General features: G+C 48.3%; 5 protein-coding genes across 6 annotated transcripts, besides 2 other annotated features; 2 read left to right on the top strand and 3 right to left on the bottom strand.

Moving 5' to 3' along the window:
- Positions 1-553: 553 nt before the first annotated feature.
- EKO05_0008594 (uncharacterized protein) lies at positions 554-1,551 on the bottom strand (the record flags this gene model as incomplete). The annotated part of the gene is made up of 2 exons (XM_059637335.1): positions 554-1,343; positions 1,397-1,551. 2 exons carry the CDS (start codon positions 1,549-1,551, stop codon positions 554-556), a joined length of 945 nt encoding a protein of 314 aa, XP_059493318.1.
- Positions 1,552-2,061: 510 nt separating this feature from the next.
- Positions 2,062-2,087: a tandem repeat.
- Positions 2,088-2,849: 762 nt separating this feature from the next.
- EKO05_0008593 (Bacterial leucyl aminopeptidase) lies at positions 2,850-4,082 on the top strand (the record flags this gene model as incomplete). Its single annotated transcript, XM_038941636.1, has 3 exons — positions 2,850-2,999; positions 3,049-3,789; positions 3,846-4,082. The coding sequence occupies 3 exons, from the start codon at positions 2,850-2,852 to the stop codon at positions 4,080-4,082; spliced, it is 1,128 nt and encodes a 375-aa protein (XP_038796133.1).
- Positions 4,083-4,654: 572 nt separating this feature from the next.
- Positions 4,655-5,881, bottom strand: EKO05_0008592 (4-hydroxyphenylpyruvate dioxygenase; the record flags this gene model as incomplete). The annotated part of the gene is made up of 1 exon (XM_038946575.1): positions 4,655-5,881. One exon carries the CDS (start codon positions 5,879-5,881, stop codon positions 4,655-4,657), a length of 1,227 nt encoding a protein of 408 aa, XP_038796132.1.
- Positions 5,814-5,830: a tandem repeat.
- Positions 5,882-6,555: 674 nt separating the features above from the next.
- Positions 6,556-7,275, top strand: EKO05_0008591 (uncharacterized protein; the record flags this gene model as incomplete). Its single annotated transcript, XM_038946574.1, has 1 exon — positions 6,556-7,275. One exon carries the CDS (start codon positions 6,556-6,558, stop codon positions 7,273-7,275), a length of 720 nt encoding a protein of 239 aa, XP_038796131.1.
- Positions 7,276-9,669: 2,394 nt separating this feature from the next.
- EKO05_0008590 (uncharacterized protein) lies at positions 9,670-13,349 on the bottom strand (the record flags this gene model as incomplete). Of its 2 annotated transcripts, XM_038941602.1 has the most annotated exons (3): positions 9,670-10,826; positions 10,873-13,114; positions 13,194-13,349. In XM_038941602.1, 3 exons carry the CDS (start codon positions 13,347-13,349, stop codon positions 9,670-9,672), a joined length of 3,555 nt encoding a protein of 1,184 aa, XP_038796130.1. The 2 variants fall into 2 exon arrangements, with proteins under 2 accessions (XP_038796130.1, XP_059493317.1); XM_059637334.1 differs by having other exon boundaries at positions 10,873-13,349.
- Positions 13,350-13,763: the final 414 nt, after the last annotated feature.

The following is a 13,763-nucleotide window of genomic DNA, read 5'->3' as shown; positions in this document are numbered from 1 at the left end:
GAATGCCGACGCTAACAGCCTTCTTGTTCACAGAGCGAGCATTTGAGGCGGATCGATGTGAACCTAACGTTTACACAGCTCGGCTTGACCTGGAACAAGAAATCAGTGTTCTCGGTTCACTTTGGAGATTCACATTGCTGAGCTGCGTGCAGAAATTGCACTTCAATGCGATTCTCCGACGGCTCATGCTGACGACCTACCGGCTATTGCGGGGCACCGTTCGGCTTTGGCCAGTGGTATCGCTCGCAAAGACTTTAGTAAACACCGAGCACGACATGGCGGTAACTCCATTGCCTACATTGAGATCTCACCGAATGAGACAATTCTAATTTGAATTGCTTTGCGTTGCTGCGCGAGTGTTATATTCATAGAGCTGCAATGCCCCAGGTTCGGGAGTACACCATTTGTACACAGCCTGAGACGAACATTCATCGTACAATTCGATGCTTTGCATTCCTCCTCGTCTTTCCTTTCAATCTCATCGTCTTGCTTACCTGATCCCCAATTTTCTCGTCTGAGAAATTATCCTTTCAGATGTCAGCGACGCTCGTGTCTAATTTGATGCACCTACTCCCGCTTTTTCCCCCACTATCTGACCCTCATTGGCTTCATGGTCTTCTGTCATCGCCTTGCCCAATTTTTCCATCAATTCATGCACATGTTGCGTGTTGTCCAAGTCAAGACGTTTTCCCTGCAAAGCGGAGTCCATGTCGCGTCGTTGATTGTCCTCCTTCTGGTTCAAGATCAGGATGGTTGGCCTTGTCTGCTCAGCCGGTAGCTCTGGCTTTAGTTTCTGCTCATGTTTCCTATCCGTGGGGGGCGGCGATAGCATGATCGATCTCCGCTTCTTGTTCTTATGCATCGCGGGGCGTCTCTGGTTCGCAGACTTGCCAACAACAAGCAAGCTATGTTTTGAGGCTTGACTCTTCGCAATGAATGCCGCGCGTTTTGAAATGGATCTGTCGTTGTGTAATGCGTATACATCTTCCGATTTGGCACCCTCTGCCTGTGTGATCCGCCTGATCGAGGCCAGGCGCTGATTTTCAATGTTCTGAAAGCGTTCTAGAACGGTGGCTGCAGCTGTCTCGTTTGCTGGAGTGTCTTCAGTAGTATTGCTACCACCTGCTGTCCAGAGCTTTCGATCGACTGCAACTAGCTGGGCGTGCGTGTCTGCTGGAGCCTGGGCCATGATGAATGGAATAGCAGTGCTCCCTTCGTGAAGATCGTAGGAGTATTTGCTGAACTGGGTGTCCATGCCTTGAAGTATATCTTGTGGATAGGCAGCGTAGTAGTCTGAATACAAGCCGCAGCTGTATTCGCGCTTTCCCAGCGTGGGTGCAGCCCTGGTCGATGTTAGCATAATAAGCAACGATCATCTTCCTCAATATGGACCCACGCGTGCGCCGAATCATCCTCCGGTGAGCTGTTGCTGGTGCTCGAAGTCTCGGCCTTGACACTTGAGGTTGGCGAAGGGAATGGCTCGTCCGAGCTTGGCGTCCGACTCCTGGTCTTCCACTCCGTTAAGTTTTCGGAAGAGCTCGAATAGTGCATGCTCTTACTGCGATGTACGGTTTCATGAGAGATACTGAAACCAGATATACTCAATAGTTGCTCGACGGGCTGTACGGGTTGTGGTAGACTGAATGGTGGCTGGTTGAAATCGTTCCGCGGGCGCCGTGAATAGACGACTTTGCTACTGAGAAGACCAGACAACTGTTCCGCATCGCTGTTAGTGAACTGCGGCGCACATTCCGTCGGTTGAGGAAGGAGCCGCGTGATATTAGCAAGTGCTTCCGCCTCGGACGGAGAGTAGAAGCGTGAAAATCTAGGCATTGCACAGCGAGTTGATAACAGAACAAGTACAGTTTATTCGCTTCCAGAGTAAAAGGCGAAGTTGGTGCAGGACTGAGCGAATACGAGCGTAGGTCAAGTCTACTCAAACGGGAGTTTGTCGCGTGACGAGCGTGGGAGAGCCGCAGGAAAGATTGCGGCAAACTTTCTGCAAAAAAAACAGCGTATTAACCTTACGGCTTGCGGCGATCCAGTTGGCTACCAAGAATGGAAGTGAAGTGAAGTGAAATAAAGTGGGAAAAAGAGTCCGGTACCAAACTTAGATAGATTATTCGCTCGACCATCAACAAACGAAATACGCGCCATTGTACCACGCACGACTATGCGTCTTGACCAGGTTCTCTTCACATTGCGTAGCACCGTTTGATTTCAGGCGAGATATTAGCCACGTATAGTAGAAACTGGAATCTACGACCGCTCACCGCCTTATGTCTTTGCAAGATTCTGAGATACTCACAGAACGACGCGCAGATATTGTATTCGAGCCTACAGCTGGCTTAAATACTACCTGACTACCTTGATCAGGCCTTCAACAGTTAGTTCGCATGAGTCAACGCTAAAAGCCTTCCTCCCGGCATGCCCACAGGTATCAACATCAGCCGTTTCTCCATCCTACAGGCAGATATTGGATAATTCTGACTGGCTTTAGGCACATAAATGCTCGCTACCAGCAAAGTCAATTCGAGACTAAATCATATTAGGCAGTCGACAAGACATTTCGTCGCATGCTCCACAGGGACAAGAACGCCGAGAATTATTTTAGACTGCTGCAAAATATTCATTGGTGCTTTCAGCATATTCCCGGTCTTGGTGTTGCCAGCTTGACTACTGAAATATCGCAAACAGCATGTTATTACGCGATGGATCCGCTGACTGCATGTCGTGTTGGCGACCGCGACAGACAGGTTGATAGTACTTGTATCGAGCAGTTCTCGCTATGATTCGTACCTCCCAGCTCAGACCTACTTCGCCAATTCATATCAAACTGTGTCAATAACATGAAGGCCATTACTCTCATTGCCGCGGCCTGTGCTACCGCTGTCATCGCGGAGCCGGAGCAGATTAAGCCTAGAGCTTTGTATACTATTGAAACAGCTCCCGGTCGGACTGTGCAAATCACTGAAGAAGAGCGATGGGAGTTGTCGTCTGTAAGTGATTGATGTAACTCAAACTATGATGTGTTACTGATCAGGACAGAGCGGTGGCTGCGGAAGTCATTTCTTCGATATCACAGAATTCAACGCCGAGGTCAAAGCCGTCAAGGTTCCTGCTCCATACCCATCCAAATTCAAATACGAAGAGAACATCAGACGCCTGTTCCCCAAGCTCAAGTGGGACAATATCAAGAGTAATCTCGAGAAGTATGCAATTTACCACACACGCTTTTCCGAGACCGTCACAGGCACTCAAGCATCCGAGTGGCTCTTAAGTCAGGTGCAGGACGTGGTTTTGAAGTCGAAAAAGCAGGGCGTCACTGCCAAGGCCTTTCCGCACGCACTCTGGCCACAGAAGTCTATTGTAGTCACGGTACCTGGGCGTAGCAACAGAACGGTCGTTGTTGGTGCGCATCTAGACTCTGTGAATGGCGCAAACCGTCTGGAAGCCAGAGCGCCAGGTGTGGATGATAACGCTTCGGGCTCTTTCCTGCTGCTCGAGTCGCTCCGTGTGCTTCTTTCCGACAAGGACTTTGGCCCGAGCAAGTTGCAAAACAGTATCGAATTTCATTGGTACGCTGCTGAGGAGGGTGGCCTACGTGGCAGTCAAGACATCTTCACGCAGTACTCCAACGCTGGCAAAGACGTCTGGGCAATGTTGAACCAGGATATGGTTGGTTATACTAAAGGTACAATCAATGCAGGCAAGCCAGAGAGCTTTGGTCTAATCACAGACTTTACCGATCCAAATTTGAACGAGTACGTTGGCCGTATCATCGATGAGGTAAGGTTTCCGCGCTCTTCATTATTTCCCAGTCACGAAAATTTAATCGGTTGTAGTATACCGACATTGAACGCGTCAACAGTGTGTGTGGCTATGCCTGCTCGGATCATGGCTCCGCTACAAGGAATGGTTACCCGGCATCTTTCATTTTCGAAGCTGCGTTCGAGTACCGCAATCCTTATATCCATACAGCGAACGACACCATCGAACACATTGACCCCAAGCATGTCCTCCAACACGGCCAGCTCGTGCTTGGGTTTCTGTACGAACTTGGCTTCAGTAAGAGCCAGTGAAGAAAAGTGTGCGGTGAGCATATTTGGAGTTGTTGAGTTTAGATACCCAGAGGCGTTGGGTGTTGACGATTTGAAATTGGATATGCGACAGGAAAATGATGATTGCCTCCCGGATCTCGACTGAGTAAAATCATATTGCCGGTCCATTTTGTTCACATAATTCAAGAATAAAATCCCCAGTCTCGGAATTGCGTATCACTCGCGGTTTCGAGGAGCCGAGTACACCCGAGTACACATCATCGTTGAAGAGATGGCTGCCTAATCTCCACAATCTTAGCGACTGTTCAAATGGTACCGCCGCAGCTTTGCTGAGATTTTCAATGAGAATCAACAAACTCGGGTGACCGTGCTGAGGCAGGGCAGGTGTTGGCGCAGATTAAAGTAGCTTTGCATATTTGCTCACTTACGGGTATACGGACTGTTTGAGAGCCTACACAGAGCATACGTAGACGTTTTGTTGTCCAGAAAAAAATTGTATTGCTATGCTGGTATGGAGAGACCCACAACGCCATCAATATCGAGCTAATAACGAGGACAGTTTGGGACGCTTTATCTGTTACACGATCCATATCTTATATCAAGTTACCTCGGAGCTCCTGTTCCCTTTCGATTGCCTCGAATAATGACTTGAAGTTGCCTGCGCCGAAACCGCTGAAGTTGTTGCGCTGGATGATCTCGATGAAAACTGTTGGTCTATCCATCAAGTGCTTGGTGAATAGCTGCAACAGATAACCACCCTCATCGAAATCGATGAGAATGTCTAAGCTCTTGAGGGTCTCGAAGTCCTCGTTCAGTGTAAGACCCGCCTTCTTGAGACGCATCTTCATGTTATCATAGTATGTCTGAGGCACCTTGATGAACTCGACACCTCGCGCCTTAAGGTTGGTAATCGCACCGATGATGTTGTCTGTTCGTAGCGCGATGTGTTGTACTCCTGGGCCGTCGTAGAAGTCAACGTACTCCTCAATCTGGGACTGCTTCTTCCCCTTAGCTGGCTCATTGATGGGCATCTTGACCACCTCGTTTGGTGAGGCCATGACGATGGACTTCAGGGCCGAGTACTCCGTGCAGATATCCTTGTCGTCGACACTCCAGAAGCGATGGAAGCCAAGCACTTTCTCGTAGTAATCGCATGCGTTCTCCATCTCATCCCAGTCTTGGTTACCGACGCAGTGGTCGATGGCTTCGAGCTGAACAGACGGCAGGAAGCGGTTCAGTGAGTCGAGAGTCTTGGCTTCTGCGCGGTAGCCGGGAAGGAAGATGCCGTTGTACGTGGACTTTTGAATCAGGGTGTGTGTTGTGTCGCCATATGTGCGGATGGTGGCGAGTCGAACGGTACCGTGTGCGTCGGAAATATCGTATGGTGCGGCGATGGACACACCTCCAGCGGAGACGGCAGCGTTGTAGATGGCGTCAACGTTGTCAACTTCGAAAGCAACATCCTTGACGGCGTCACCGTGACGCTCCTGGTGCTCGTGTATTTCTTTCAGCTGCTTTGCTTCCTCTTCACTGAAGCGACTGCTCTGCTCAAGACATCTCAGAGGCGAGGTTAAGATGAATGTGACGTTGCCATTTCGCAGCACGTGGGAGGCGATCGCTCGGGATCCGGTCTCTAGACCACGGTATGCGACTCGCTCGAAACCCATACGTGAGACATAGTAAGAAGCGGCCTGCTTAGCGTTGCCTACATACCAGTGGACATGGTGGTATCCGCGGTACGAGGCGAGGTCTGAAGAAGAAGAAGAAGATGTGGCAGGAGGGACTGGGGAGCCTGGGGGTGAGATAGCTGCAGGGGCCATGTTGTCAGGAAGTATCCGAAACTTATGTGATAAGTTATACACTCAGGTAGACGGGAGAAGTGCGAAGTTATGTACTTGCTATTCAATCCGGGCGGTCCGCTTTTGCCTTTATCTACCAGGATGTCCGCCACTCACTGCTTTCCTTGAAGAACCGACGTGATTGTAATCCATGCGAAGTTTGCTCACTTGCGGTGATCAGACTCCTTATGCCGAGAGCACGTACGTGCGGTGCCTTCCTGAAGCGACACTATTTGTCCGCTGATGTCCGCTACCGCCGCTACCCGAAGCATGCGTTCGGATCATTGTGGCGTACAATAGGATTGACAACTCTGTATCTCTTTCTGTTGTCACAAGGGAGCCGAAATAGGGCCTATACGCGATGCCCAAGAATTAATAAGCTGTCAGATACACATTGTCAAGCAGCGAGCGTTGGTGAAATGGTGGTGTCCATTTTGGGAGGGGCCCTAGCCGTTCATGGTAAAGCGGCCATCGAAACCCGTCAGGAGCCGCCTCCTGGGCTGCCCGGCCGTTAAGCCGAACCTACAAACGATATCAGACCAATTTCCTCAACGGCCAAAAGACAGTCACAGAAGATTATCAGTATAACAATAAAAACATCAAAACTCGGGGCTTCATCACCACAAGTCAACAATCTACTACATATCCTTGCTGACATGGCCGTTGACATAATAAACACCTCGTTGTCAGCAAACGACGCCCGCATTCTAAACGCGCTTTTCGATCCCGAGACTCTCCCATCGTCAGTCGCGAAGTCAAAAGATGCGTCCGCGATAGACGAATCAATCTCACCTCACCCTACCATATCTTCCTCGCAACTGTCCATCCTCGAAACTCAACAAAACCAAATCGTCCAACGAGCATCGAGTGACTCAAGTAGCACATCTATCGACTTAGCAATAAGAAGTCTAAACGATATCATCACATCGAACCCAACATATCCAAGCGCTTTCGTTAACCGGGCCATGTTGCAAAGACTGAAGATAGAAGCATCGCTACCGACCGATCAAAACATTTTCTCCGCGCCGGGACCGGACATCGAAATGATTTTCACAGACCTAGCACACGCCATTCTTCTTTCACTGCCTACAGCTGCACCAATAGCACCGGTATCATCATATCAGGCGCGCATATTACGGACAGCATACTCCCATCGTGCTTTCTTGTACCTAAAAGCAAGCGAAACAGGAACAGAACTAAGAGGAATGGATAAGAGCGAGTTAGAAGAGCTGGCATCGAAGGACTTTGCAGCAGCTGCGCGGTTTGGCGATGAGGCTGCAAGAGAAATGAGCGTTCGAACAAACCCGTATGCGAAAATGTGTGGAGCCATTGTGAAGAACGCTTTGAGGGAAGAGAGGAAGGGAGAAATGGCATAGTTTTCAAAAGGAAGAAGACGTAACGAAACTTGGATGACGGAATCATGGCGAGCGTACAACCTCTCTATCATATTACAAAGAAGGGCGAGACACCAGCATCTTGTACATACTATGTAATGTACATCATTTGCTTCTTTTGCTCAACCAAGGATGGCGTACAATGTCTTCCACTTGAAATGCTGGTATTGCACACATTATCCTCCGTCAGTTGCGCTTTGTACCCAATCCCAACTCAGTAACATTTTGCCGCCAATGTGGCACCGCTATGCCCAATCATCCCGACTCAATAAACAAGAGCTGACACTGTCATCTAATCGTATTTGTGCCATATTGCAGTGTGGGAAACAGTGACTAACTCTTAATGAGTACAAGCGTCGTGGATGTCTCAAACTTACACAGTACAAAGCAGCTCGAACTCTCAGTCTCTGACCAATGCGTACTGCAAGTCCACAAACTAGGAATACACAAGTAGAAGCTCACCACAATCAGATCCGGTCGACGGTTTTCTTGAAAGTTTTGAATGCGCGAAGGGACACCACGCTTAGCACAGCTGAACGTGAAGACGTCTCAGCTCAATACTTTGAATGCCATATTTTAGGCATGTGGTCACGCAAGCGATGGCACTGTAAATCACCCAAAAGGCTTTTTAGGATTGTTTCGTTCATGGATTAACCACCTGCGTACAACCATCATACAAAAAGCCGGAGAACCAGGGATTGCGCCGAATCAGCTATTGAGATCAGACATATCGACATATGTGTGCATATCTGTACATAACTACTCTCGACTCGCACTCGACCAGCCCTAGCTTTGAGCCGTTACAAAGATGACTTCTATACACAGATGTACGAGGAAAAAGTAGCACATCAGAACTGAACCGGTAAGAGGAGCTTTCCGTATCTACCGTGTCATCGCGTGATATCTTACGCTCGATTATGAATTACATGGACATCCTTCTGCACCCTGACACCCCCTAATTAACCTGTGCCCTCTCCTCTGTGCACAATTTCACTTGATAACGACGTAGCTACTAATTGACTATGATGTACACTCTTTTATTGGAGGTCGCTTCTTCCTGCGTACATAGTCGTGGATAGTGCGATACCTTGCTCTTGCTGGTATCGTAGAGGTTGCTCTGAGATGCTGGGTGTCTTATTGAGGCTCCTAGTCAGGCTGTCATACAATGCATTCCATGCTTTTTAGGAAGCTCGCCCAACCTCAGGCCCGTTTGCTTGGTTTGTGTTCGATTGGGCGGCCGCCCAGTGTTGCGAATGGGATTTGCGAGCGGCAGCGCTGCATCTCGCTCTTGATGCTGATGCGCCGCTCTGAGCTGCAGGGGTGTGTATTTTCATTGGGCCTACTTGTAAAGAAGAGAGAAAGGGTTGAATGCGAAAAAGCCGATTTTTTTTATCGTTCGGTAAGGACACGGAGTCTTACGTGTTTGATCTTTCGATTGAAGAGCCTAACAAATGATTAGCATCCGCCCTACATCCACTGCACAAATGAGTAACCGTGAACCGAACAACCACATGACAATAAAATTGGCGCGCGCCCTCATATGCAGACCTGAAATGATTGGAAAGATCCAGATAGCGAGCAGAGCGTCCGTCGATATGTTAAAAATCGTGATCGGGTAGTATATGTTGCCATCTGTAGAGTATATCTTTGACATCAGAACCCAAGGTGGTGGCAACTGGCATTGGAATAAGACCGGAATTAGAGAAAAAAAAGGGCGTAGAAAGCGACCATAGGCGTAAGTTATATGATGGTTTGCGACTCTATTTGTTTCGAAGTAATGCAATTAAAAAGAACACTGAGTAAAGATTTAGCAAGAGCTAATGAAATAAATACTGAGATCTGTGTAAACCAGATAGGCAACTTCAATATTGTTGCCTCTGTAGCTCGTTTGGTCTGGCGCTTCGTATCCGATAAAGGTCTTCCTTTCCATCAACACTTTACCTATGTAGGTTTTTTCTTATAGTAAAATTGCTCAACTAACAGGCGTATAGATCCGTCCGACACTACATGTACTGATACCTGCGCTCTTCTTTGTTGGCTTTAGATGTTGCCTCCTGTCGCTTATCAATCTCTGCTCAGCGGCAACTTTCAATTCACTCGTCTCCCTACCTACCATTGCGCTATACATATTGTGCCTCGTCCCAATCGCTTTTCTTACGGTTCGTCAGCTTGCTGGTAGACATCCAAAGCATGGAAATTTTCAACTGGGGAAATGGAGCGTGCAGATCAAGTTGTGTGCCATGGTCTACTTAGTATACGCCATCATCTTTGTCGCTTCTACAGCATCTAGGTCGGTAACAAGTCTGACTATGAACTACGTACCACCTGTTCTCATAGCCTTCTACGTTCAATTGAATATATTGGTCGACGAAGTGCTTAATCTAGCCAAAGACGCCTCTCCTCACTGTTGCGAAATTCGTCCCACACTTCCGCAGCTAGACCACTGAATTGTACCGCACCAAGTCTGCGATACGAGAGTGCTGCAAGGTTTGGTTTTTCTTGATCCTTCTTTTTCATTTCGCGCAGCCACGAGTCTAGGAGTTGTATGCTTCCACGCAGTCTTCTCATTTCCAAATTGCAGTCTTCACTGTTTCGGTTCTCCGAAATTCGGGGTCGATAAAGACTGGCCAGCTCCACGATCCTCCTTCTGAGCTTGGATTGAGTGAGTTGCCGAAAGTCGTGGTTAGCAATGAGCACAAGTCCGGTGCCGGAATACGCGCTGCCCTCATCGTTAATCTTCCTAGCTACAAGCGGCAGGAATTGAAGCCCCTGTACAGCGAGAAGTGCTAAAATCGGCACCTCATCAAGTGTAACCTTGAAGTAATTGATGTCTTCGGGTGTAGCAGCTGTTGTGTACTCAAATTTGTAAGTGAAGTCAAGATGATTCTGGGACACATGCCCGGGAATCAAATAACCGCAGATGGCAAGTGACTGGGATGCTGCAAACTTCGGCTGGCGGTCGCGCGGCGTTGCCTTGTCCACAAACTCATTGAAACTGACTCGATTCCTCTCGTGACTCTTGATCGTGTAGGACCTTTTCTCGACAATGCGGTCACGTAACTGGATTGGCGCATTCACAGAAGCCCACGACCAGCTCGGGAATATTGCTTGTAGCGAGTCCATCCTGGCTTCTCTCTTCGTTATTTCCACTTGCCAAGCTAGTTGCTCGTGAAGCGCATTAGCCCAAAGACCACAACCATACTCATCCTCAAGTTCCAACTGGTCTCGCACTAGTTTCGCAACGCTCCAGATAGCCAATGTCTTGTCGGACTGGTTCGTCAGCTCGCATGAAGTATAGTTAAGGATAGCAGACTTCCAGAACGACTCAAGCGAGTCTTCAGTCGTGGATCTTACAGCTTTCTGGTTGGAGTTCTGTCTTTGCAGACGGCCACGCCAGCCGCGATCCGTGGTGGCTGTTGCAGAGAGCGCAAGTGGGATACCATGCGGCAGACTTTCGCATGCGCTCACTGCGCTACAGTCCCAAAATACCTCTGAGCGTGTAAAGTGGACAATACGAGGGGAGAGCATTCTTTCTGCTTGTGGTCAGTGTTGCTCCGTAGATGAAGACTGGTACATTACCTTGGAAGACCCAGCCACGCTTGTAGATAGGACTTTGAAGCAACTCTTTATCCCATAAGTCTTTTTCCAGTATTACCCATGATTGCTTCATGCTTGTACCCAATAATGATTTTGGTGGTCGTAGCCTGAACAGCCCGCCGTCCCCGTTCTCCGAATCGGCCACAACAATGTTGCAAAGGGAATGTTGATAGACCAGATGCATGTATTGACCTTCTGATGAGAAATCCATTTTCTTTCCTGCTTGGCAAATACATAGAGAATCAATCCAAATGTACCTCACACCTAGATGCTTTGCAACTTGGATCGCTTCGTCGAAGTTTCTGTTGCGTAGATCCGAAGATAAGAACCCCTCACCCATAAGCCTTTCCATGTTGTTTGTAGTCAGTGCCAGAAAGTTAGGACTCCTGCCCCAACAGTGACTCAGCGTAACGTAAGGTCCATCACGCTTGTCGGCCTTTGGTATGATGCGGAACAGCCCTTCGATTCCTGTATCAACGTCTACAAGGCGCTTGGGGACATACGAATTCGAAGTTCTGTGACCACAGTGATCATGCTCATCCTGGCATGTTTGGAGCCATGATCTGATCTGCGTGCCGGTGTGTCCAAGATGTGTACTCGTCCGTAGGTCATTCGAGTTAGGAACCAGACTGAGCTCTGATTTGAGCATGAAGATGAAGGTCCGCTCAAGCTTTGTCGTACCGAAGCCACCACGTTTTAAATTCACAGACAGTTGCTCAGTAACATTTGAGGCTCGGCCCATCGTCCGTCTTGACCAGCGGAATCCGGATGAAGTATTCGTATTGTCCTTCATTTCCTTGTACATGTAGGAACATATGGGACATTGTACCGGAAAAACACAGTCAAAACAAGTAAGGTATCCGGAATTACCTTCGCTCTCGAACAGAATATATTTACAAGGTTCACAGATGGGTCCTGGATCGCTGAGTATAGCGTTGACGATTCTCGGCTGCCCCAGTTCTCCTTTAAGGCATTTGATTTTTGCGACGTCTGTTTTGTCCATTCCTATCACCTGTCCCAAGCTGTCGCTGCGATTCAGAGTTTCTTCTTCTCTCAATGCCAGGTGCAGAGACTGTTTAGCCACAGTCAGATCCTCGTTATAGTCATCACGAATGTACCAGTACAAATCTTCTGTGTACAGGGTGACTTTGTGCCTATCCAATTCTGAGTCGCTAGGATCCTGGCGGCCGAGCCAGACAGTGGTACGAAGCATCCCATGAGTTGCGTTGAGTGCACGGTGCACATATGGATAACTCTCGTCAATTGGTCCTGGCTCAGAGTTATCGGTGTAACCCAGCACTTGTTCGAGTTCGAATACTGAGACATATCTTTTTTCCGCCACCGTAACCAAAGCAATCAGCGCTTGATAACGTTGCATAGGATCTCCGATGCTGACGCTTTGTATTTCTGTGTCGAAGAATGCAATAATTTCTCGAGGAAGTCGATCTTTAACGGATAAAACATCGCGAGGTGATCCAGAATCACGGATATGATCTAGTCTCAGCTTCGCAAGGTTGATATTGCCTTCGCTCCGTCCGAGAATATCTTCTATTATCTCATCGCCAACACCCTGTCCAAACTCCCTGCGTAGGTCAAGCTGCACAAATTTTTCCAACCCCGAGAGATTTGGGGCAAGCTCAATGTTGACAGTCTTATAAGGCTCGATCATCTGCAGGTGTTCGCTACTGCAATCCATACCAATAGATTTGCACGGGTCACAGAGATGATAGTTGCAAGTTGAGCACTGCCAATAGATTTGTAGACCATCTGCTTCGACGGGAGAGTGTTGGCAATTGTCGCAGCAGTAATAGTAACAGTCGAACGGCTGCAGCTCGGGCGCACCTCTGAGAACGAGCACTCTCAGTCCTTGTGCTTCGAAGGCAGATAATCCTTGAAACATTTGATTCTGGATGGATTCTTGACACTTGTCAAGGCCATCAATGATGAGATAACATCCATTTGATTCATAGAGACATCTGGCCAGGGTTTTGTGCAGTTCTTGGGAATCCGAGTTTGACGCCAAGCTATCTAGCCCGCTGACTATGATTGGCTCATTGCTTTTGGTGAATTTCTTTGACCGGTAGGCCTCATTGTGAAGAAGTCTGAGGCTACACAGCGTAGCAGTTTCTTCAACGGGTGGCTTGTAATCGTGGACATGGAGCAGTATTATCGGAAACCTGCCTTCGTCTTGCAGGTGTCTCGCAAGTTGAATTCCTAGAGTGGTCTTTGGGACAACTGAATTAGTTCTTATCATTCAGACGAGCTTCGTGATAGATGGCGCAAATGTTTCCTCGGCTACTCACCTTGCCACTTCCCGGCCCTCCATTAATGTGCAATTGCCAGCGCCGACGTATTTGTTTCCAAGCTCGAAACCTGATGTCATCAAGTAGGTCACAGTAGAGACCAGCGTGAAAGTCGATGGGTAGTTCAAGCTGTTCTTCTTGTTCAGCACGACGCATGGTGCAGCCGAATCAAAAGGTCTCTTAATCGCCTACGATGGTTCGTATGGGTTATTCTGTTGTATCAAGAAAGGATGCTGTATCACTCGTAGCTAGAGCAGTACAAAGATGCACAAACAAGTCCTGCCGCTCAATGGGCCGTCCCTTTTTGATAAAAGATTGCAGGCTGCAAAGATGGTCTTACCTGCACCGTTCCATTAACGACTAACAAAGGTGCATCAGAGGCGTTCTGCTCCATGACAATGCAGAGTTAACACCGATTTGCAACCACGCAGAGGACCAATTAGGGTGTGCCAAGCAGGATCTGGCCCCCAACCCTCTTCCACACTGATCATACCACTTTCCAGCCTTATGACCATCAATTACCTTATAATATATTACCTACATAATTTTAACTAAATTTAGCATGGAGGA

The sequence above is a fragment of the Ascochyta rabiei genome, chromosome 15 (assembly GCF_004011695.2).
Source record: "Ascochyta rabiei chromosome 15, complete sequence".
Lineage (NCBI taxonomy): Eukaryota > Fungi > Ascomycota > Dothideomycetes > Pleosporales > Didymellaceae > Ascochyta > Ascochyta rabiei.
The sequence above is the reverse complement of the archived record's forward strand: the minus strand, read 5'-3'. Positions and strand labels throughout refer to the sequence as shown.